The sequence below is a fragment of the Seriola dumerili genome, unplaced genomic scaffold, assembly GCF_002260705.1.
Source record: "Seriola dumerili isolate Sdu_G_001 unplaced genomic scaffold, Sdu_1.0 BDQW01000121.1, whole genome shotgun sequence".
Classification (NCBI taxonomy): domain Eukaryota; kingdom Metazoa; phylum Chordata; class Actinopteri; order Carangiformes; family Carangidae; genus Seriola; species Seriola dumerili.
The window spans coordinates 1973174-1998298 of NW_019174376.1; the positions used below are offsets into that span (position 1 = coordinate 1973174).

At 39.6% G+C, this 25125-nt stretch overlaps 2 protein-coding genes across 3 annotated transcripts in view; both read right to left on the reverse strand.

Annotated features, from left to right (window-relative positions):
* Positions 1-260: 260 nt before the first annotated feature.
* On the reverse strand, positions 261-13652 carry LOC111223955 (sterol O-acyltransferase 2-like). Of its 2 annotated transcripts, none has more exons than XM_022748271.1 (16): positions 13544-13652; positions 11357-11496; positions 10925-10983; positions 10620-10759; positions 10441-10494; positions 10051-10158; positions 8780-9062; positions 6670-6745; positions 5741-5825; positions 5354-5399; positions 4995-5124; positions 4417-4514; positions 3258-3356; positions 2843-2978; positions 2174-2319; positions 261-743 (listed from the first exon to the last, which is right to left on the reverse strand). In XM_022748271.1, the coding sequence occupies exons 2-16, from the start codon at positions 11433-11435 to the stop codon at positions 639-641; spliced, it is 1644 nt and encodes a 547-aa protein (XP_022603992.1). In that variant the 5' UTR covers positions 11436-11496; positions 13544-13652; the 3' UTR covers positions 261-638. The 2 variants fall into 2 exon arrangements, with proteins under 2 accessions (XP_022603992.1, XP_022603994.1); XM_022748273.1 differs by having other exon boundaries at positions 261-748; positions 13544-13651.
* A 7128-nt stretch (positions 13653-20780) lies between these two features.
* kif5a (kinesin family member 5A) overlaps positions 20781-25125 on the reverse strand; it is a 56489-nt gene continuing 52144 nt past the window's right edge. Inside the window, exons 25-28 of the mRNA XM_022748243.1 lie at positions 24510-24768; positions 23641-23705; positions 21368-21395; positions 20781-20880 (exon numbers count right to left, since the gene is read on the reverse strand). Of these exons, the coding sequence (XP_022603964.1) occupies positions 20781-20880; positions 21368-21395; positions 23641-23705; positions 24510-24768 (452 nt within the window). The remainder of the gene's footprint in view (positions 20881-21367; positions 21396-23640; positions 23706-24509; positions 24769-25125) is intronic.

The following is a 25125-nucleotide window of genomic DNA, read 5'->3' on the forward strand; positions in this document are numbered from 1 at the left end:
GTGAAATGTTTTGTACACCTTACAAAAGATGAAATCAAAGACACGAGGCTGCTGCAAGATGACGATGAAGACACTGTTTTTTTCCAGTTTCGTCTTCAGGTAACTATGTTTAGCTTTAATACAAAGGCAGCAGAAATAAAAAATTAAGTACACAATTTAGTCTATGATTAGCTTATCTTAACATAAAGACTTAACACAGGGGGAAACAGTTAGCCTGGCACTGTTTAAAGGTCACAAATCCAAAAAATTACAAATGAACATGTGTTTAGTTTTTTTTTAATTGCTACACACTTGACCAAACAACACTTCAGTCAATAAACAAGTTTATTAATGTGCAACAGTTTGCTTACAGTATTATATCAGTCCATGAAAATCATTTTTCAAGAACGGTTTACACAGCCCGAGTTATTAAAAACTATTTAATGGTATCAGTACAAATAAAAAGTTGAAATAATTCAGAGGTGATAGACCAGTGACATATCAGTCACATCAGTCACACAACATAAAAACAACTAGTCATAGTCACATCTTGACCCAAGAAAATCTTTACATGCTAAAAACAGAAATCCTTTTATATTTACATCTCTTTCAAGTTTTCCTTCTGTGCTTTCGTATTTATGTTTAGTCCATTGTGATTTTCAGACCTCCATCTTGTCATCATTTATCCCTCCAGCCCAGGAGAAAGGCAGCCTCATCTCTGGTAGCTGCAGGACCAGGATCGAGGCGTTACCAGCTCCCAAAAACTATTCTGATGAGGAAGAGTAGAAGAATTAGTCTTAATATTCATACAGTGATGCTGCTGCTGCTCCTCCTCCATCTAGTAACATAATCTGTAATCTTTTTATACATTTATCTGTATCTGTATGATTTAACACCCATTTATTATCACGTAATAACCTCATATTACAGACATCACTTCTATTTATAGACAGCAGTTATCTGTGTTAAGCCATTGTGTGTGTGAATGACGCCACTGACTGTGGAGGAGAGGCTTTAGCTGGGGATACACAGAGATGCAGTAGTTCATAGTGGAATAAGTATGTTAAGTTCATCTGTGCCCATCTGTCATGCAAATCCTTCACATCTGCGACTTCATCAAACGCCTGGACTTTGAAGGGAGGGGTTTTTTTAAGGGTTAAATACATGTCTGAGTTTTACAAACGTCAGTAACTCAACACATGTGGCTCTTCTACATGGGCTTATGTGTGTAAGTTGGGTGTGTTATCTCTTTACGAACAATTTTATGCGCTCTCTAAGTGTGTCTACACTTATGCATGCAGTCTGTGTAGCACCTGATGCTCATGAATGGGTGCAGATAAGAAGAGACAGAAGAGAAAGTCAGATAAAATAGTGACAGGGGTCAGTCAGATTAATCTGGTTAGTGACGTCCAACACCAAAACTACTCAAGTCCAAGTCATGTAATCTAGTCCTGTATTATGTAACAGTATGTTTGGTGTTTTAGTCAAGTCTTAATATAATTTGTATTTCAATGTTATTCACCTGCTGGCCTGTTTTCCATTTAAGTACCTCAGAAACTGGGGTCAAAGTACTGTCTAATGACATCACTGTAGTGCAGAGTACTACAAACAAACAGCTTGCTGTTTCATTTAAAATCTACAACATGCGGTCACATGAGTCACTGCTTCTCACTGAGCTTAAAAACAATCCAGCGGGGAGGTTGTTTATACCCTCAAACGCCATAATAAATCTCACTATAAAAACATGTCTTCATATGTTCTGCTGAAAAAAAAGGCTCACAAATCTCACTTTGTGTCAGGTTTTATCGATTCATCTGTCACAGATGTAGCCAAGAAAACTAAAGTTTAATAAAACCTGACAGAAAGCATGGTTTATGACCCTTTTTTTGTTGCTATGAAATACAGTGATGTCTGTCTTGTCAAGCTTTTTGAAGGCCTGAGTGATGAGCCTCAATGGACATGTGTAAGCCTACAAAGAAGCAGCAGAAGAAATTCATGTTTCTCACACTTTTAATCAGGTTGTGCTCAGCATAATTCTACGTTAAATGACGTAAAACAACCTTCTGATAAGGCCTGGTGTCATAGAAAGGGAAGCTGTCCTTAAAGAATGGAAACAAATGAAAAAAGAATCAGTCTGATCATGACATTGCCTTTCTAGTTCAAGCAGGAGACATGCTGTAAGTAGATTACACACCTCTTTCCGCGGGCAGTGTATTTGGGCGTACCACTCCTGGCTGTACAGACACACCTGGATGCCCTGGCCGAGGAAGAGACACGCCCACATGATGACGTTGAACGCAGGGTTCTGACGCTTGTCATTCATGGTAAAATTGAAGACCACTGAAAACCAGAAGACATGAGGTGATGTTGTTGATGACAAAAGCCTATCTCTAGTTAAACAGTAACTCCTTATTTGCATTAAGGCTGTGAGATGTGAGGGGATTAGTGAGGGACAGACGGGGCAAACAGTGAGAACATGAAAGGTAAAAAAAACAACATTCCTGTCAGATGATTACTTATTGAGTCCCACAGTTTTTCTTTAAATATGATGAGAGTCGTCCTCTGAAAACAGCTACTAAATGTGAGTGAATAATTACAGATTTCAACTTTGAAGGCTTTACAGTACAGTTCAGAATATAGAAGGGCACATTTACATATTTTTAACCAGTGATTGAAAGTCAACTCAGAGACAGTGTTTTAACTCCAGTGAGGGTTTTCATCTAGACATGAAACTTTTTCTTCTGTTCTCCTTTCTTTCTTTCTTTTTTTTTTTTTTTCTCTCTTAAAGGCGTTGAGGTTATCACATTCTTTTCAGCAGCCTGGTCAGAGAAATTGTTCACTGTATAATGAGCGTATCCTTCACCTCCAAAGACTGCAAAGAGGCAGAACATGACCGGGTAGAAGAAGCCGAAGCCCAATGTCAAGGCGTACTCATGGACGACAGCGGAGACGATGAACACGGAGAGCATGGCAGCTGTGCGGAATTTCCTTTTCGACAGCTGCAGGGATCAGAGGAAGAACAGAGAGAGAGAGAGAGCGAGAGAGCGAGAGAGAGAGCGAGAGAGAGGCTCACAGTTCAGGGGTCAGGCTGGTTCAGCGTGGATTTTGTGTCACGAGAATTACAGGGCGAGTGTTAAACTACTACAACACACTTCATCACAGGACATGCCACTTTGGAAACACAGTCAAAGCCCACTGCGACATGACATTAATGTTTATTAATATTTACTTGTTAACTGACCGTGTGTTTAATCTCAGTTTTCTGTAATGGCACTCACCCAGAGGAAGTCTCTGTATCCGTAGTAATACAACCAGTCATGAACCACTACATTCCAGGTACGGTAATAGTTGGCAAAGGATGTAGAGTTCCACCAGTCCTGGAAAATGAAAAGATCAATCAGTGTGTGAGTGTTTGGCTCAAAATAAAAACAGAGTAGGGTATAATCACTTTATTTTGAGGCTTGAAAAACACTGGGTAGACTGCAATCAAATTATTCATGAGTGAGACTGCTGAGAGCCAAACCTGTATAATTTTATTCCCTTAAAAATCAAATGAAATATAACTTTACTGATGCCAGTCATCCTTTGCATGTAGTCAGGAGCAGGTTTCAAGAAAAATGCATTATTACAGCAAACAAATAAATACACAGCAAAGAGAGCTGTAAAGTTTATATTTGAAAGAACAGTCAAACATTTTTGGAAATACGCTTACGTGCTTTCTTTCAGAGAGTGAGATGAGAAGACTGACAGCACTATTATTTCTGTATGGTAGGTATGGAGGGATTAGCTTGGCTTAGCATAAAGAATGGAAGCAGGGGGAGCTAGCATGGCTCTGTCCAAAGTATTTAAACACTCCAGCAGTAGTAGTATTATAGTAGTAGTATATAGTATATAGTAATAGTATATAGTGGAAGTATTAAAATCCTTCCAGCAGCTCTAAAGCTCAGCAATAAACATGTTATATCCCTATTCTTTAACCCGCACACAAACCAAACATGAAAGCAAATAGTTGTGGCTTTAATTTTCTGCTGTGTCTTGATGAACAGCAGTTTTTCTGTTCACCGTCTACACATCTTCCTATGATCACAACTTCAGACTTCAGACAGGAATACACCCCAGACATAGCAGAGAGTCACATGAGCGCAAAACTCAAGAGGAAGTGGCCAATAAAAGCAAGCATGTACTTTCAGACACAACCTAAATCATGGTTTAGTCTCTCGTTCGAGAAGGAGTTGTATCAGCAGAATGTAAAACGATGGAAACTGTTTAACTGTTTTGGGACCATCACGCAACCGTGCTGCAGTTCTTAACTTGTCATTAATCAAATAGTTCCCTTCTGGAAAAGCAAGCGTTGTTAAAAAAAAAAAAAGCATGTGTTCACAGGAGAAGTGATGCCACAGAAAATCAAGCATACCACACACACACACACACACACACCTTGTAGAACATCCTGTCAGCGAAGCGCAGCAGCTCCCCGAAGAGGTTGAGCCAGCAGTGCAGGAAGGCGAAGAAACACAACAGAAGGAGCATTATACCTGAGACACAGAGAAGGGGGGGGGGGGGGGTATGAGGAACACTTTTATTCAGGGAATTGCTCCCAGCTTTCTCCATTTCTCCAAAGAATTGTGACTTAACACTGCTTTTATATCAGCACTTACTCAAACAGGTATTCACTCACAGAGAGTAATAAACATGCCTGTCTTTTAGTTACCTGTATCTGATTACATAATAGCACGTTTAATCTTATCACTTTTCTTATGAACACTAGAGACTCCACTCCTCCACTTACATTGTCAGTAATGTATTAACCAGTTCTGACTCATACAAGTGAGAGATAATAGAGGTTGTAGAAGTGAAGTTACGCATGAAGTCACATCTGAACTTTAATTTATATGTTTGTTTTGTACTTGACTTCCTTCTGATATTACCTGGAAAATGTTCCAGTAAATTGTGTGTGTGTGTGTGTGTGTGTGTGTATACAGCTAGTGCCATTTCTGGGCTGATAAGTACAATACCTGGTAATATTGAGTGGAACACAGCTAGAACCATGGTCCGTTTACTAAACAGCTGGTTTGTCTCAAGTCTGAAGACGGGCATGCAGAGGCGCACCAGAATAAAGTAGCCATAAAAAAGGCAGCCCAAGATCTACAAAGAAATAATTATAATGTTATAAAACAGTTAGTTATACCCAGGAAACTGAAACACAAAACAGAGCATGCTTTAGAACTGCAATAACTGATCTAAGATATCAAAGATTAAAGCCATTAAACACCTGTAGTGTATGATTACTTCACATTATTACACCACACTCCAGTGCTATTAGCAACTTCCATCTTCTCAAGGTCATTAATCCCACAAAAGGGCTTAGTCTTACCATGCCAAGAGTAACGCCAACATAATTCCATCTGATGTGGGTGTTTCTGTGAAGAAAGACAGGATGTCACTACTTATACTACGACTAAATAATCATCATATTTGAAGTTGAACTTGACTGTCTTTAATGTAGAAGGGCAATTTTATGTCAAAGGACAAAGGACCGTTTCCGCTTCTCAATTAATTAATGCGTTTCAATGCTTTTCATTGATGCAGTGTGAATAAGAAATCCTAACCACTGCTTAGCTTTGAATTCCAGCATATAATGAGTTTGTGGTGCAACAATAATATTCACTCGTCATTTGTACTTAGATTATTTCACTAAACAAAAGAACAAAAGGAAAAGCGAACGTGATCCGAGGCAAGGGGACAAAATTGTATGTCTTACCGCGGATATGATTCCCTGTAGATGAGAGTTGGACAGAAGAGGAAGTACAGGTAGCTGGAAAATGTTGGGAATCTGGGACTTTCTCCTGAAAGGCAACAACAGTTAATGAAGTGCGTCTATCAAACTAGAAGGGGTCCGGTTTTTAAATTTACAATCTGACAGTGAAATTATTACAAGTCACACACACATTATCACAAGTTGCGTTGAATTATTTTTAAAAAAGGGTTAAAAAAAAAAGCTGATTTAAGGTCTGATGTTCAGACGTAAGCTCCTTATGTCATTTTTCTTCTTCCAAATGTTTGGCATAATACCAGATATCAAAATTCCCATTTGTGAGTGCTAAAGCTTTACTCTGCCATTATGTCGGAAACTGCTAACAAATGGCTGTCTTTGAAATTAAATGACCGTGGGTTTATTGCAAAATCGTTAGGCCATTATGCCAAATTACCTGCCTAAAAGTGTGTAATATCTTCTTGTGATTTCTTTTGCTGCACTTCAGCATGTCTAGTTTTAGCCTCCTGCTGATACTGATGACATTTAAAACTTTTAAAAGAATGATGTTTTCTGATAATTGCCTTTAACATCACATATGAACATCATATATCTGTGTTGAGCAAAGATCTTATTTTCAATTTCATTGCATAACCTCATTCAAAGTGAGGCAGACTGTGGACTGTACAGCTGTTTCTAAGCTTTATCTCCCATTAACAGACTTTTACAACAGAATCTCACGGGGCTGCACACACTGGAGGTTGTTTATTGTATGTTGTATTCATTGTTAGTTTTTAACTTCAACATGAATCATTTGGGTGGCATCCTGCTGAGCTCTGTTTTAGTCATTTTTCTACCGTGTCTGGTAGTGTCACTGTGAGTAATGACAACGCCTGAGGAGTAAATACACCTGACATCAATACAATACAGTGCAATACCTTCCTTTGGTGTGTTCCTCATTACAACAGGAGCAGTTTCTCTCATGAAGGAGTAGCTCTTCATCAGGAATCGTATCTGGGGGGGGAATTGATACAGCTATAATGTGAAGTGAGACATAATGTATCAGTAATAGTAGCTGCTGCATTGTACGGACAGGATGTCCAAAGAGAACAACCTACATCGTTTTGTATACACTGACCAAATGTCATATAATTCATTTGAATGTTGACTTCCTCTTTAGCTGGAGAGCTCATCATGTTAGCCTGTCAAAAACTGTGTGTGTGTCATCAGTCTGCATACATCAAGGAACCACTTTCTCTTTTTGGGGCATTTTAGTGAATTAAAATCATTGGTTTATGCATCAAAATGGCCAGCTTTCATGGCTTCAGGGTGACAAATAGACTGCCTGGACCCAGGTCAGATGAGGATCAGGACCGGGTTTCCCAAAAGCATCTAAGCACACGGGATTATCTCACTCCATCGAATGGAGCTAAAATGATCTTAGTGCTAAGGCGGTTTTGGGAGACCGGAGCTGGTGTAATAAAGAGGATGAGGAGGTATTACAGTATGGGCCTGTGATGTTCAAACATTGGCAGCACTGAGATCTGCATGCAGTCTCTTTTAGTGGCTTTCCAGTTGGAAGGCTCTCATCTCTGGCCAGCAGGCTTTTCTTTTCTTATCGCTATATTCCTGCTCATGGCAGGGCTGCATTTATAATTTGGATTACCAATTAATATAATGTTATCTGTAATATACTGTTATGTACTGGGTTTTTTTCTAGCCCAGGCAATTCCTAATAAGAATTTACAGCATATGCCTAGGTTTTATTCTAGTGGATTTTTATGCTGAGCAGCAGTTTACATTGCAATAAAATAATTTTAATCGTACAGCAGGAGTTAATAAATGAAATTTAACACTAAACAACCTTTAAATCTTTGAACAACCTATGTTTGGAGCAAAGCACCAAGCTCAGCACAGCAGACAGTGAAGAGAGTAGCAATACCCCCTGGGGGAAGGTGGACTCATGGCCTACAGGTCAGTGCTGGCGTGGAGGTGGGGTTTTTGAAATGTTACATGAAAAGCAGCAGCGGTGGCAGACGTAGCAGCAAACAGCCGAGTAGCTTTCAGGCAAGTGGATGTGCACTATGCTGCAGGGAGGGGAGTACGCCGTGTGAATGCAGAGGCACACTTGAATAGGGCTGCATGAACTGCTTCCACATCAAGTGTATACAATAAATAACATCCGATCCTGCCTCTGGTTTGATGCATCTAAGTAACAAATCACATTTTTATGTTGTGAGAGAAAATTTAAAGCGTGTTGCTCTGTAGTCCGGTTCATCATCTTGCCGGTTTCTATGTGTAACCCCACTCAAAAAACATTTCTCTTCTAAAGGAGGTGATGTCTACATTCATGAGTCATAGAAAATTTAATTTTCTCCTCTACTGTTTGCCAAGAGTCTCATAAACAGCAAGTGTGGACTAGTTTTGTCTTTTTTCATGTTTGCTGTTCTATTTAGGTCATTTGAGCTTTTTATGTTGTCTCAGTGCATATTCATGCCTTGTCCATGTCTTCTGTTGTATTTAGTTCATTGACACACACACACACACACACACACAGATTACTAGGTACAGTAACAAGCTCACCTGTGCATGGTCCCTGTGTATGGTGTGTATTCTTAAAGCCATTATCAGTATTGGAAAGTAAAAAAAAAAATCCTTCAAATCAGGTATTAAACAAGCTGTGTCCTCAGTTGGACATTTTACAGTTGAAAAACAAACTTTTCAGTGACCTCTGATAAATGTTCTGCAATTTCTTGTTACATTATCGAGCAACATTCAGTATTTACTGATACATTATACAATATCTGTGATAAGTTAAACTTTAATGTATCAGTAAAGCTCTAATGTGGGTGGCATTTGCACAAATAATTGCCCGAAGCAATCCAAAACTTTTTCCCCGTTCTCTACAAACGTGACAGCGAAACCTGTTAAACTTTGTGAGGAACACATCATTCTTTTGCTGGAGCACGAGTCAAACTTCTATACCAATGCACTCGACAAGATTTAGCCATGAAACACACATATACACACACACACACACACACTGACCTGCTCCAGTATCACAATGAACCGTGAAGCTGGTGGCAGCTGGTTGTTTACGACTGTATAGATCGGAAACAGCCCCAGAACACAGGTCTGTACGGCACACAAGATCAACCCTGTCCCCAGAGACAGCCCCAACTTGGAGGACAAGCTGTGGTACAGGGAACCCCAAAACACCAGGGTGTAGTAGGGAACGAGCAGCGTGTAGACGAACATCACACCCCAAGCCCAGGTGACTGTCCCCAGCTTCCCAAAGGCGAAGAAAAGCAGGTCAAACTCCAAGACCAACCTGAGAATTAGGAGAAAAATTAAAGTGGTGAGTTGGAGGAAGTCATTGCATAAAAAGAAAGCAAGTGATTACTACAGTAAGACATGTTTAAATACTGATACAGATTTAATTCTGAAGGCATTTTCATTGTCCAAGAAAATAATTATAAAAATCAAAAACCAAGTGGTTGCCAGTGACAGAAAAGGCAGCTCGTTTGGATGATGTGGTTTATTTAACACTGTGGTCTTTTTTAGTTTTAATCAGGGCTTTGACGGCCCATTTTAATTATATTCAAGCATGAATGCCTTTAATAAACTTGCAGGCACCATTAAATGCTTTGAAAATTTTTTCGCTATTACTTTCTCCCATCTGAAAAGACCCCTCTGGTGACGATAATAATAGATTTAATATACCCACTCAGTGCAGCATGTCAGAGGTTTTGTTTGAAATTCAACATGTACTTGCAAGTGTGATATCATTATTTTTTATTTCATCAATTTACCCATATTAAAATCAATGTTAATTGAGGGTGGATGTATCGAATAATTTGCACACAGTGGAGCTGCCCCTGGCACTTGTTCCAGTGAGGAACATAAGAATTAAACTCACAATCCTGTGTCTGCAAACAGCAACCAAATCATTACTGCTGCAGCCGAAAGCAACAGCAGGAATAGCCAGAGGAATTGATTGCGTTATCTTCCTACTGCCAGACGAGCAGCGGTGCAGGGAGAAAAGACGGGGAGGCACACAATGAGGAGGAGGAGAAGATAAGAAGTGAGAAGTTTTGAAAAGCTTCAGGGTTAATTGAGTCTCCCTAGATTTGGTTCTGGGGTCATAGGGGCACATAGGGAAACGTCAGTGTCATGAACATGCATCCACACGCACACGCACACGCACGCACGCACACACACACACACACACACACACACACACACACACACACACACACACACACACACACACACACACACACACACACACAAACACATGCAATGTATTTGCTACATACCTGCCCTGGTCGATATAGTCGACAGCCAGTGTGCTCAGGAAGAAGATGAGGAGCACGGCTATGAACATGTGGTAGATGGTTCTGATGTGACTGATCTCAAACAGTTCACTGACGGAGAGGAGGACAGACACAGACACAGACACAGACACAGACACAGACACAGACACAGACACAGACACAGACTCATCATCTATCTTTGGGTTTTGGACTGTTGTTCAGAGAAAACAAGAAACTGAAGACGTCACCTTAGAAAAAGTAATGGACATTTTTCACTACTGACATATTTATAATCACTGTTATTTGTAGCCCTGTATTGAAGTTCAAATGGGTCTGCACCAAGCTGTTTGTGTTCACTAAGTGGGAAATAAACTGTCAGTCTCTCATACTTACTCCAACAGTGATGCTCTGTCCATAAACACTTTTCCATTATCCATTTTCTGAGATCTGAAACAAAACGGGGGAAAAAAACTGACTTACACGCACGTTCGACAGCCAATGAGATGATGAATTAGAATATATCAACCAGAGTCAAATGTGCACTGCTAAAGGAATTGCCTCCTCCCTCTCACCTGGATGAGGGCTTTCGTGTCATCTTTCCGTTTACGGTCGGCTGGATGTGGGTGAAGGGCTGGACGGACTCGGTCAGAGCATTGTCGAGAATATCGCTGAGCTGATCCTGGACCTGCTCCAGGACTTTCACCTTCACCTTCTACAGTAAGACACACATGAGAAATTTCACACACACGACGTCCCTCATATGTAGCATCCTACATTTTACACATTTTGCTTTCCTCAGTTTGCTCTGTACAGTCTGAACATCTGTATTTTTTCTTCTCAGATGACTTAGACAGAAAGGCTTGGAAATACAGGATACCTGTGCATGTTTCTGCCACTGTCTCAGATTGTCCTCCTGCACATTATCATGGCTCCCAGCTGCAAAGAGATGAACACAAATTGCTTAAATTATTCATCCGTCAGCAACAATATACTGTACATTTCATATCTAAAATGTAAAACTAGATGGGAAAAAACTGAGACAAATGGGATCCCATCCTCTGCTCATATTTCTGCAATAATCCTACATGGCATCTGAAGTAAAGCAAACACATTTTCAACCATGAAATTTAGTTTGTTGGGTTTGAATGTGGTTGGTTAACACAAATTAACAAGAATTATCTCCAAAACTCACTAATAAGTGTGTAATCCGTCAGTACTGGTATTTTTTTATTTATTTATTTCAGTATGTAAGAAATGACATAAACAATAAAAGATGACAAAATATGATTTATTTCATTAAAGAACATACCATGGCTGGAGAGCTCATCTGACTGATGGGCCTTGTTGTTTCTGTGCCACAGTCCATTTGGCGGCTCTGCAGTCGCCATGGTTACCACTGGAGTGGGCCGCAGCACACAGCACTATCTACAGGGACTCACGTTGAGGATCCTGTGCACATCAAAGTTGGAGGTTAGTCTCAGACAAATTAAACACTGACAGCTGTGTTTTTGATGTCAGCTGAAGCCTGATGAATACTGACTGATCTGTATTCCCTGCATATTGCCTGTTGTTTGTTGGTCCAATAAGGATGGGAGAAACCTCGGAGCAGTAAGTGAATCTTTTGACCTTGCTCACAACAACTGGGATCCATACATGGCTCAGGTAGTGGTTATAACCTGAGGTAAATCCATACTACATTACTTTGAACACAAATCCTCTCATGTACCGCTCTCTGTTGTTTGAAACACCAATAACTGATGTCAAATCAAGTATTTTTAGCACTTACAAAGGTGCAACTTGTGGAGAGCAGTGCAGCAACGGTCTTTTACCCCCATGTCATTCACTGAGAATTTACCCTTTGTTGATGTAAAGCAGAGGATCTCCAATTTTAAATCGAGGTCACAGGCCAATTGCTGGCAGGTTGCCCCATGTTAAAAAAAAAAAAAAAGAATATTCCTGACGAGCTTCAGTGAGGAGGTGAGCTCACTCGTGTGAAAGTGCACAAACTCCTGCTCTGAATGCAGGAACATATATGTCAGGGGGTTTTGAACGCTGGTTACCTCCAGTGGTTTTCCATATTAAGAGTGTTATCACCAGTCATTGTAGCTCAAGCTAAAGAATGTAAACAGCAGCCGGTCTACCTGTCCCCGGTGGAAGCTCACACACTATAGATAAGATACACGGAAGAATGACAGAGGGATTGAGTTGCACAGACTCACACTGAGTGACCTCATTTTCTAATCCATGCTGTTTGATCACTCCTCAGGAGAAATGTCAATATAAGCAGATAGCCTTTGCACAGATACACAGATTATACATTATATGGCTGATGTGATGGGAGAGAAAGAGATGAAGAAAAACATGTTTTGGAAGAGATCAACACTTGCAACAAATTTGCAATGTTTAGTGTAAGTTGAGTGTGAGGTATCGTGCTCGGTCGTGTTTAGGAAAAAAAACGTATTGTCTTCTTTCCCCCGGTTTCACTCTGTCTTTTTCAACCATCCTCTCATTGCCAATACTCCTGATCGTGCTGGCAAAGTGCAAGTTTTAAGTGATGTGTAGATGCTGTCTGTAAAGGGAATCATAATGAATCAACTCATTTCAAGAGCAAATGGCAATAATTTCACCAAATCGCTTATTCAACAAAATTTTGAACTGAATAGAAAAGCTATTACGAATTAATTCTTACATGCAAAGTATGTACATACAGTACACCTGCGTTTTCATCAAACATCAGCAGAAACTGTGACATTCTGTACAGCACCAATATCTTAGATACTCTGGGGAAATTACGCAGGTTTAAAATTAGACTACTGATAGTCTGACAGTATCATTTTCCTCCTGAACCACAGCTTGTTAAACTATCATTATGTTGATGATGACCAGCATTAATATTTCAGGTGGCTGACGCAGGGAAATGAAATATAAAAGTGTAAATCTCCAAATTAATCTCGTCAGGAAGACGATCAAAGACAGGACAATTAAACCAAGCTGTCCTAATGTCAAAGGTCGACCGAAGTTATAATTAAATAAAGTCATTGAGCATTATCTGTCATCTTGAGTTTATAATGTACCAGAGGAATAAAGTCAATCTTGTATTAACATACTGTAGGCCCTTGATGAACACCAATTGATTGAATCAAAACTTTCCATCAGAACACACTTTTAAAGCGATCAAAAAAATCATAAAAGAAAAAATCTAGTCATTCTCGTTATCTTATCATGACTACTTCAGCTTTTCTTTTATTGCTTCCTGTTTTCCTTTTAGCTACTTACATTTACAGAGCAGACTGAGACATTTTACTAAGAATTTTCAGCAGGCACACTGAGTTCCCTGCTGGATTTTTGTCATTGTTAAAACTACCACTTGTACAACTCTACAGATGGCAGGACCTGTGGAACTGAAATCCTAAAAAAAGTGACAGATGTCAGGATGTGTCAGGCAGACGTGACGTCCATGAGAAACAGTTTGTCATTGTGTCAGTTTTGTACTCACACAGTCTTCTAGCCTTGGGCACAGTCAGTCGTCCACAGGGTGAGAGGCACCGTTTCACTCAGTGATTCCCGCTGAGAGAGGAGCTGGAGTGTGTTTTTGAGTAAGTCTGTGTCACAGTTCTTGTGATTGGTGTCCTCTCCTCAGCTGCTATTTTGCACTTTGTCCTTTTGGCTCCCGGCCCTGGGCAAGCCCGGTCCTCGGCTGTCCAACCCCACTACACTTCGAAATATACATTTGTTTGAAGCCCACCTCCACTCAATAATTTTTTTTTTTTACTTATTGTTGCTTTTATAACATCCCAACTAGATTGAAAACCAATCATGAACCAGTTCGTAACTTGCACAAGTGTCATCTTGAACTTGAAACCTCAAGTGCACCGAGAAAGGACTTCTCAGTGAAGTACTGTGGGAGACATCTTGTGTCCAGCAGTTAAAGTTTTGAAATGGACAGTATCTTCATATTTATAGATTCTGAAGGAATAGATGAACTTTTGAAAATCGTTATTAGGTATTTGAACGTTTTTGTTTTTTGGTAGAGAAGCCATAACAGACAGGGATGGTTATTCATTGCGTTTTTTGTATTCTATGTCTGTTAAAACATGTCCAGATGGGAGTTTTAAACATGACATTTCAGTGGAAATAAACATATTTGTTCTTTAAGGAAACGGCCTGCCTGTATGATTTCAAGCTGATACAGATGTTGAATAATGTATGTCCTAAACGAAATGATGGCAAAGGTCAGTCACTGTGGCCACAGTGTATGACACATTTAGATAAGCTGTTCCTTTAAACTATGACACATGCTCTGGTAATTCAAAAATGTGTTTGCTTTTAGCAACATATTCCAAACAAATAGATTGTGTTGTACAATCAGTTTGTTTTATGTCTAAGTTTTCAAAACCTGTTTACCTCGGACAGTAATTTGGACAAACTATCTTCATTTTAACCAAACATGATTTCAAAAATTTAACTGTGTACAAAGTGTTTGAAAAACATTTTTAAATCGTACATCAAGATGATTCTATGTGGACACAAGAATTTAAATGAGAAGTTTACTCACTGAAAATCAACTGTGTAATTTGCACATAACTGTACAAAGCTATATGGATTCTACATTAATTTACAAAATCAAAGTGCAGTACGTACTTTAGTATTCATGTATGACGAGGAAAAAAACTCAGAAACACAACTAGACATTCCTCCTGGGAATTCTTCATATGGATCTGAAAACTTTTTCTCTGCTGTGTTCTTCTGCGGTGACACATTAATTTGTGGGCTTTGAATAACTGTGAGGGAGAAAAACACACATCAGCCGACAGTGAGACAGTGACATTCAACCAAAACAAATCAATGAGTAGAGCAGCCCGCGACCCAGAGGGAGCAGTGCTCTCAAGCCTCTGACACAAATTACCGAAGAGATTTGGTTGTTGTTTACTTAACTTAACTTTGTTTTTTACCTTGCACTGTCTTTCAAGACTTAATCTTGAGTGAAGGTATCATTACAAAATGCAGAGTTTTTGCTGTTGATTTCTTTTGTCCTGAGATGACACAGGTTGATCTCACTGTTACGGCTGTAACCTGTAGCCTGCTAGTAGACATACTGTATCTGGATTTATTGTCAATACACTGTTAGTGTTCACACAGGAGTGGAAGAAAATCTATTTCATGTGCCCATCAATAATTATTATAAAGCGGCGAAGCAATGACAAGACAGTGTAATAATCATATGTACACAGGTTCATCTTTATTGAAAGAGGTTTTTATGAGATAACAGTACTGTTTCTCAGCAGCTACAGGAGAGTACTGCATGCACTAAATCACACGCTATAAACAAACCAGTCAACGCACATTTGTACAAACAACACAGACATTTTGCCTCAGTCTTATTTTTTTTTTTAAACCATTCTACCAGTCTCGTCTTCTATTTCTGCATATTTAAGCTACAGTATCACACATTATTGACCTTGCCAGACTATTTTCAGATTGGTTACAATTACTGTCAGACGAACAGAACAATAAGACTGTAAAATAAATCCCACTCTCAGTCATCCAAACATTTACAGCTCAGCAGTGCATGTCAGAAGAATAGTTATTTTCCTTGTGGTTTTCACTGATCAACAGCAGATGGACAAAAGAAAAGCCCATTCACATTCAACTCACGGTTTCTATAGGTTATGTAAACACACTCGGCTTCAAAGATAATGTAAAGTCTTTTCAGTTCAATGACCTTTTTTTAACCCTTTGGAGGAAGTGGATCAGCTACAGTATTAGATACTTAGAGTAAAAAGTGGTAAAGATGAACAAAAAAGGAAAGCATTAAGAAAATAAAATTATAAAATGCTCCATGCATTTATAATAAGCCTCAGCAAAATTTAAACAGAGAGTCTGTTGGTAACGCTTTAGATTTCCTGCCCGCACTTCACAGCGTAATCATTTTGTATATACAGGTAATCAATAAAACACCAGGGTCACTACAGTTTATGTGACAGTATAAGGGGATAACAATTTTGCGCTTAAGAGGGGGTTAGAAAACCATCAGAATGAAAGGTTCATTAGTGTTATTACTTAGGAACAATACAGACAAAATAGGAACAGTGTAAGAAGTATTTCAATACAAAATACTTGTATATGTTTTTAAAATCATGATAAATAACTGGGGAACAGTGACGTAGTTTTGGTTTTTGTTTTCTATGATTTCATGACATAGCTGTAGTAAAAGGACATTTAGGCTACACCTGTTGGTCCCCTGTATGTACTTAATTATTTACTACATGAACTGTTTGTACTAAGTCATTGAAAAAGTACTTGCAGAGTAATTTATTTCTAGATCTCTCAACACAAATTTGTGTGCTTCTTCCCTGTACCCAGTAAATATTTAATAAGTCATTTGCAAGCTGTGATCTAGAGCATTACTCGTCTGTTTTGTTCGCTGAAAGTCAAAGAGCAGACACAGCTCCTGTTCTCTCCCAATACACACATACACACAAAGACACAGTCCCACCCCACCCCCACCCCCACCCTTGACTCTCTCATCCTGACTGGTTGATCAGGAGGTCAACAGAGAGAGTGCAATGGGCGGCGTGGAGCAACTGACCACCAGTGTAGACAGTCAATGCATCGACTTATCTACTCAGATAACTCAGACTGTACTCAAGTAAATACAGGATGTCATATATCTGCATTGCGGGGTCAAGGGTCAGACACCTCATTGGCTGATGAGGTGCTACATCTGAGTGTGTGTTTGTGTGTGTGTGTGTCAGAAGGATAAGACAAAGCTGTATCAGCTCTTGATAACCTACAGTAACCCTTGGTTCATGTCTCCAGCAGAGCTTATACATAGGCTATTAGAGAGCAAAATCCTCCTTCAATGACTCACTACAATCAGAGCTTTGGTTTCAGTCTGTGGTGGTTCATGAAGAAGCGTAGGATTAGTCATCTCCTACACCAATTCATTTTGGAATGGCAGCTGCACACGTGCACCCACTTTCATTCAATGACAACACACTGGAAATCTGAAATCCTTACCGTTCTGCAGTATAGGAAATACATGTCACAATAATACATAACTGCTATGAATTAAGAGTAAAGAGCAAAGAAATTACATTTAAAATAGAGCAAATGATAAATATATATTTCTTTCAAACTAGAACTAGCTGTATAAAAATAGTTGCTACACATTTTTTTTTTTTTTACTCTGCCATGCTCTTGGATGACATGACAATGACTGAATATCTCACAGATGCTCCCTGTCAGGTGTTTTTTTTTTTTTTTGGGGGGGGCTTAGAAGTCTCTTTACTACCACACAATCAGTCTCTTAAAAACAATCAGAATTCATGTAACTTATGGTTCAGATGACGTTATTCCTCATACCAGTTAAAGCAAGTGATGTGTAACAAAAGGCAGACACGCCATGGCGAGCACTGTTAACTGCTGAATATTTTAGTATTTTATTTTAAGCTCATGCTCTGACCAACTTTACCGTGAGCACTAGAGTTCATCCTGTGCTCGGTGTGATAGTGCCGATATCAGAACCAGGTGAAGCATCAAGATTCATAAGGTCTTTACAAAAACTGTGATCTAAAACTTGCAAGACGGTGGCTAGATGTGTTTGGGGGTTATTTGGTTTGCTATTGGAAACATGATATGGAATATAAGTATCTGAAATACATCCTACAAGGTATACCAAAATACAAAACCGTTACACTGTGCACATTAATGAGCCACGCTGTTGTATGGATAACATCTCTCTTCATTACAATAAACACGGGCACTGCAGTTTATTTTGAGTCAGAGCCACATACACCATGGTGCTGCTGTAAATGCTCACTTGAACACCAAACGTGTATTAATCCCTGGCTCTAAATAGTCCTTAACAAATGCACGATTTTCTGCAGTTTGAGTAATGTTTCCTAAAAAAAAAAAACCTACAGTCCCCATCCTTTTTTGGAAAAAATGAAATGCTGCATTCTTGGCCTGTTTTTAAAAATTTATGTCGTCAGTAGGAACAAACAGGCTCAGGGCTGAGAGCCACAGTCAGGTTGGGGAAGTCAAAGGATACTGAGACACACTAACGTATTGTTGGATTTTGGTCTTTTCATGGAATTTGTTGGCAGTAACAAACACAGAAGATTGTTGGCCTTATTCTTTAAACACGACTCATTTTAAGGGTGTTTATTCCATTTACATTAACTCACAGAGACTCTTCTGCACCAGTGTTTAGACTGATACATTTCACGATAATGTTGCCTCGCTAGCTTTCTTCTTCTTTCATTTATTTTCCAAGAAAAGCTGAAGACCAACATGACAAATCAACATGCACAGTTAAAATATAAATATCAGTAAAGTGAGCCAACGGTTCACACTGTATTCATGTTGTTGAACACAGTTTAACTTGGAGTTTTCTAATCCAAACTCATTTTCAATAATAATAATGCTTCAGTTTACTGTTTGATGTTCTGGTTTTATGTCCACTGTGATTCCGTCATTGAGACAAACAGCACAGCCTAGTGGTTACCTTCAGCACTGCGCCTTCTCTTACCCACCTTTCTATTTGTGGTCCCTTTGTATTCCAAGTCATGTGGGAGGCGGTGCAAGGTGTAAGCTGCCAGGTCAGGTGTTTGAGATGCAGTGCTTGCCAAACTGATAACACCTACACCCCCACACATCATAGTACAGGAAGGAGAATGGGTTGCAGAGGAGCAAGCAGGAGGAGGAAAAGGGACACAGGAGATAGAGGTCTATTTACAGCAGGTGGGGATGAGAGAGGAAAGGGAGTCTGGGAGGACTGTGATCGGCTGCATGCAGATTTACAGAAGAGGCCTCGGAAAGGTGTTCTGCCTGGAGAGAGAGAGAGAGAGAGAGAGAGAGAAAAAGAGACACAGAGAAACAGAAAGTAAGAGCGACAGTCAGACACATTTGAGAAAACCGGGGAAAGCGAAAGATGGCAGAAAAGAAGAGACAGCAGCCAGTGAGTCATGCTAACATCGCCAGAAGGAACACGTCACAAGTCATTTTATTTCTGGTGTCTACACTGAGACTTGCTTGTGTTTGGGAACTGCACTCTGGGGCCAGATTTAGACTTCATAGGATGTAAAATTCAGCAGCACTGTGCAAAACATATATTTACTCCGTAGAAAACTTTATAACGTGTTATAGAGCTGGAAAAGTGAGATTTATCTTTTATATTTCATCATATAAAAGTTACAATGTGGTCCTAAGTCTGCAGCCCAGGTAAAAAGAGGTCAATTCACTCTGTTGTCCTGTAACACATGGTGTGAATAAAACTTTAACAGGAATACAAAAAAAAAAAAAAGCTACCAAATGAAACCCTGTGACAGCAAACGCAGTGAGCTGAAGTAAAACCAAAAAGAAGATATGATTTAATTCCCCTTTCTCATACGGGTCTTTCCAGAAGCAGTATTTGTAATATTGTATAATCTTTAACTCTAGGCTGGGATTTATGAAATAATTCCCCTCCCCCACAAAAAAAGAGTGCTGATCTGAGACAGATGCTGTTTGTTGGGTATTTCTGTGCAAAGTGTCTCACAGTGAGTCTAGGTATTTTTAGTGTGGGAGGCTCCAGAGAAAAAAAAATATTTTCTTTCACCCTGGCAGGCTTACAGCTGTAAAGTCCTAGAGCACCAGAGAGCTGAGCCCAGACAGCCTCTAAACTCATAGTGATGTTTCATAAGACCGGGTGTACAAGTCTGAAAATAATACACCCAAAATAAAAAGGTTATTGTTCTTCAATCCTTTTGATTACAGTAATAACCATGGTCTCCTTGGAAAGGTAACTCTTCAAATTTTACATCCAACAAGTCAGAATGACTATAGGAGCACAAACATGGCAGAAATTAAATTTAGTTTTTTTTCACCTATTCTTTTGACATAAAAGTGGAAATATAAGGCCTATAGTAGCAGTACCTTTTGTGAGGGAAATACTTTTGAGCCAGAGCCACAAGTCTGAAGCAACTATGTATCATCAACTGTAGTAACGATATGGGGATGTTAATGGGAAAATTAAAGCTTTAAAGCAATGTATAATTTGTCAAGTTTATGTGAAGATTGAGCCCAACCAAAACACACCTGAAGTAGCGTTTAAATTGTTTGCAACATTAATTTTCCATCCATCCATTATTTATGTTAGGGTCGCAGAACCTAGATTCCCCTCCTGTTAACTTTAATACATATCACTAATCTAAACAAATGCCATACGGTCATCTGACCAATACATAAGCATCTAAGAGCTCTGTAGGACTGGCAAGCAATTTATAAGCCACAATCATGAGAGATTTGACGTTGCTATCCTTAGCATGTAAGCAGTGCTTGCAAATTGCTTTTGTGAAATGGACTCATGCTTCTCAGTATTTTCATTCACATAAATTTAAATTTTGTATGTGGTAATTGACATCTTTTCCCTACCCTAAACCTAACCCTAACTCTACGTCAACAGGCCCACTACAAAAAGAATGACAACTAAAACTAGCAATTTGGCTATCCAAGAATCCATTTGTTTTATAGGTTACGTTTCCCACAGAGTAATATACTTCTAAAACTGTTTTTTCACAGATTACACAACTGTCGTGAGTAGATTCAGTGGACCACGGCTTTGAATGTTAATTGGTTGATTGTGACATTTGTTTATCACCTCATTCTTGACCTGTGATTCATGCAGCTGTGTACTGTAGCAAATAAATCACACACTCATTGGGGTGTTTCTTCTTACCTGCTCAGGACTATTAGCTGGCTGAGGCCTCCGGCTGCAGGCTGTAGAGTTTGGCTGGGCCCTGATTGTCACAGACGTCAGTTCTGGACACAGAATTCACATTCAGACACATGCTACCCAACACACCAGAATCACAGGCGGCCGCAGCATCATCATCATCATCATCACCAGCAGCAGCAGCAGCGTCAGTAGTAGCAGGAGCAGCAGTAGCAGTGACAGCAACAAGGGGGCAGCGATGGAGCAGAGAGACACAGCAGTGAGGGAGGCAAATCAGTGAAGTTACAGTAACTGGTCTTAAAACACAAGGGGATCGGTGCATGCGGGGTGAATGTGACAGTGCCATACTTAATCATGTTCTTTAGCCATAACTGACAATCATCAAAGATACAGTATTAAGTTAATTGCTTCTAGCTTTGACATTAATTTACAGCTGATCATCTGTAACTTAAAGAAAACATTTCAGGAACTTCAGTTGAAGCCAAAATGTCACAAATAAACCCTGAAATTAATCTGTTTCTACAACATGAAAGCCTGTACTAAAGACAGCAACAAATAGCAGCAGGTGTTGTGCAGGATTAAAATAGGGTGCACCAGTCTTACCTGTTGTCATTGATGTCTGTGGTGTTTCCTGGGGACAGAAAGAAGTGCATAAGGAAGCAGGCAGGTGCACAGTGAGGTGCACAGTGAGGGGTTTGGTGGTGCGTAAATTACGGGAAGCAGTGGGTTTGTCACAGACACATATGGGTTTAATTGAAACAGCCCAAAGCCATTGGAGACAGATGACTTTGGAACAAGCAGCTGCATAACGTGTCCTCAAGTCCTCACACATAAATGACTAAATAGGGTGCTTGTCAGTGCATTTAAAAACAACCCATATGAGCATTTTATTGATCTATTGATCCCCTCAGTAAGGCAAGGACACACCTGCAGCACCTTTTATTTTCAAGCTAAGGCAACAAAAACTACATGTCTAAGGTTAGTAAAAGATTGTCATAGGTAAAACAAACCAATGTTGACGCTTGGTTGGAGTCTTTGTACCTCTTGTAACCACCCACCACTTCCTCCAGTGGTATAAGAATATTTGCTACTGGACATAAACATACACAGCTAATTTCTCACTGGTTGAACAAATGATCAATGCTGTCATAGAGAGGACATTATATCTACAACTGCAACAGGTTGCTTGTAAACATGGGTCATTTTACACTGTTTGAACAACTGATAAATGCCGTCATTTCTCTGATGGAGATTATCTCATTTCTACGAGACACTACTTTTGCTGTTACACGTGATAATAAAAATAACAAAGTACCACAAGTGTGAAAAGCTCCCATCCAGAGAGCTTCCTTGCAAAGCCTCTTAACAACTGTCATTACAGTTAGACCAATAGTGCAGCAGCGCAGCACTCACACGAAGAAAAGGGTCTCCAGGATGGCTCTATTTGTAATGCCGGGATCATAGTTACAGTCTGTGGAGCCTAACGAACTGAATTAATTTCCCAAAGTGTTTTGTGCTGTGTCAAACGTCTTCCGTCCTCAAGCAGCTAGTGGATTTCTACAATCCTTAAGGGGCCCGTGCTCTCCCTGAACTATCCTGACATCGATCAATTTCACAAAATATTCACTTGACTTCTTATGTGACACAGCATATTGACACCAAGACGTAAACAAGTTTCAGTTGGCACTCAATCTACAGCAAATGAGATGACTGTGTGAATTGATTCATTGTTATTCATAGAGGCAAGTTTACGTAATTTGTGTGCAGTTTGATGAGTTGGCTACTATCGAGGGACCTCATGCTTGACTGGATTATAAGGCTGGTAGCGTTTAATCTCTTAAGTAGAAAAAAAAACTGTGACAGTTAATAAAAATTTTACTCCCTCCCTCTCAAAGAAAAAAACACCAAGGCTACACCTCAACAGAAAATGATGAAGAAATAAGAAATATGGCATACAGGAGATGCAGGGTCTTTGAGTTTTACACTTTCCCATAAGCTCTTATTGAAATTGATGGCACAGAGCAGCTTGACTTCAGAAGACATTACAGTATATGAGCACTAAATCCTGCCCGATTAAATTCTTTAAGGGATGACTGTGGACAACATCAGTGATATCTAATATTTAATAAAAGGCAAGAACTGTCACAGTGAGCTGACATATTGGCTCTAACCCTGTTTCTGATTTTTATTGATATTCCTGGAGAGTCAAAGAGGTTTGGTGGTGTTACACAACTGTCATCACTGGGTCAGAGGCTGAGGTGGGCACTCAGCCTGTCTGGCCGGCTATCTGTCTGGCTGAGTAATGAAACTGGCAAGCCTAATCTATCTCCTCCAGAGTCTGTTGCACACACACAGACACACAGACACACACACACACACACAGACACACACACACACACACACACACACACACACACACACACACACACACACACAAATATGAAGGTGCACAAAAAATCATCAAGCAGCAGCAGTATCCCATAATGAAGTGTGTTTTTTTTTTTTCTTGGTGAATTTCAATACATGACAGTCTGTATCCCATGAATATATTATTTTATATTATATATTAATCCAGAGGACCAACTTTGAAACCCTCCTACTCACTTATCAGTGGCTCAGAATTACAGTTAAATCCTCTGACTACAAGAGGTAAAAGACAATCAAACAAAAATAACAGCAGGTAGAGTTGTTATCATAGCAGCAGGGCAATCACTGTAAACTAGTTTAACAGCTAGCACTCAGTGAGAGTATAAAACAACATTCAAACGTAATGGCTGATATGATGGCAAAAAAAAAAAATGGTCATAAAAATAAGTGAATTTACTCCTGCTGATCGTGATCATAACATTTCTCATTATTTTAACAGGGTGGCTCACCGTTTTCTGAATCGAGCATCTCTGCAGTGTTGTTGTCTGCTTGGCTCGCTGGTTCAGCTGGAAGCCTGCAAACAGCAGAAAGAGACGCTCATGTCAGTGTAGCTATGGCAGCTCTGTTTCAAAATCCTGATCCTTTTTTTTTTTTCCTTTTAAGACTTTTATTCTTTTGGAATTTGTGCTCTTTATTTTATATCAACAGTAGAGGTAGACAGGAAAGTTAGGGGAGGGAGAGGGGAAAAGACATGCAGCAAAATGCTCGGGATCAGATTAGAACGCAGGGTGCTGTGGTAAGGACTTAGCCTTAGCACAGGGTAGGTGCTCTACCAGGTGACCTACCGGGGCGCAAATCTTGATCTTTTTGAATTAAAACTAAAATAAAGTTGTAACTAAAATCTGAAAAGAGAGGAGATTTTGTCAAACAACTATGTCCAAGATGAAGATGGTGGGATGTGTTTAAAAGCATCAGGAAGAAGCTTATTTTCAAGATTAAATTGTTATACTACTATTGTCTACTTCTTGTCTCTTGATGCCAGGTCTGAACAGGGCCTGAGATGGTTGAAAGCACCTGAAAAAAAGCTAGTAAAAACTTAATCCGAAAAAAATTCAAAATATTATGTCCAAAGTCAGGTAGGTGAGATCTGGTTGAAAGCTCCAACAACAAACTAGTAAGTGGACCTTGAGTTAAAAGATTATCTTATCAAACTACAACATCCAAAGTAAACAAAGTGAGACATTGTTTAAAGCATGGGGAAAAAAGCTAGTAAGTGGACCTTGAGTTAAGATTAGTCCAAACCACAGTATAAAAGGTCTAGTATCATAATGACCAGCAGTATATTACTCAGCAATCAGCCACATGTAACTGTGTTTACTTGTTGTGAGTGTCGTTGTCGTGTGTGTCGCTGTTTTGGGAGTCGGCGTGTTTGACGGGGCTGTTCTGGTTGGAGTTGGCCTCAGGTACCCGAGGCTCGTTCTCTGGAGATGCAGGGGCGGAAGAAGCAGCTGCTTGTTGGTTGTTGCTGTTGTGGAAAACAGCATTGCTGAAGGCAACGGGGTGATCGCTGTAGCCTCGGATGAAGAAGGGGTTGGTGGGAGAGCAGGCTGGGTAGTGGCCAGGACGCACAGGCTTGGCTAAGAGAGATAACAGAAGGCAAAAACATACTTGTTTATTTAAAGGGTTAGGGCTTCACAGTCCACTGTGGTGCAAAGTAATACAATGTTTTACTGAGATATATTATATATTAATAGACAGAAGAATATCACAGTTGCTATGGTATGATCATCAAATTATTCTGAAAATACTCTCTAATCAATAGCTCATTTTCTCACAACAGCATATGTGTCTCTCATTTATTTCACACAGAAATCAAAATGTATATAAGCAATTATCTTCAGCCGAACAGTGGTGAAGTGAGTTAGTGATTAAAATGGATTGCACCGCTTTTCTAATCAATTGTAGTTCTCTCAGAAGAGGATCGTTATTGTCTT

Coding starts and splice junctions, on each gene's coding strand:
- LOC111223955 (XM_022748271.1), bottom strand. CDS start 11,435: ATGGCGACTGCAGAGCCGCCAAATGGACTGTGGCACAGAAACAACAAG. Junction 10,984..11,356: donor AGATGAGCTCTCCAGCCATG/GTATGTTCTTTA, acceptor ATCTCTTTGCAG/CTGGGAGCCATGATAATGTG. Junction 2,979..3,257: donor GATACAGAGACTTCCTCTGG/GTGAGTGCCATT, acceptor TGATCCCTGCAG/CTGTCGAAAAGGAAATTCCG.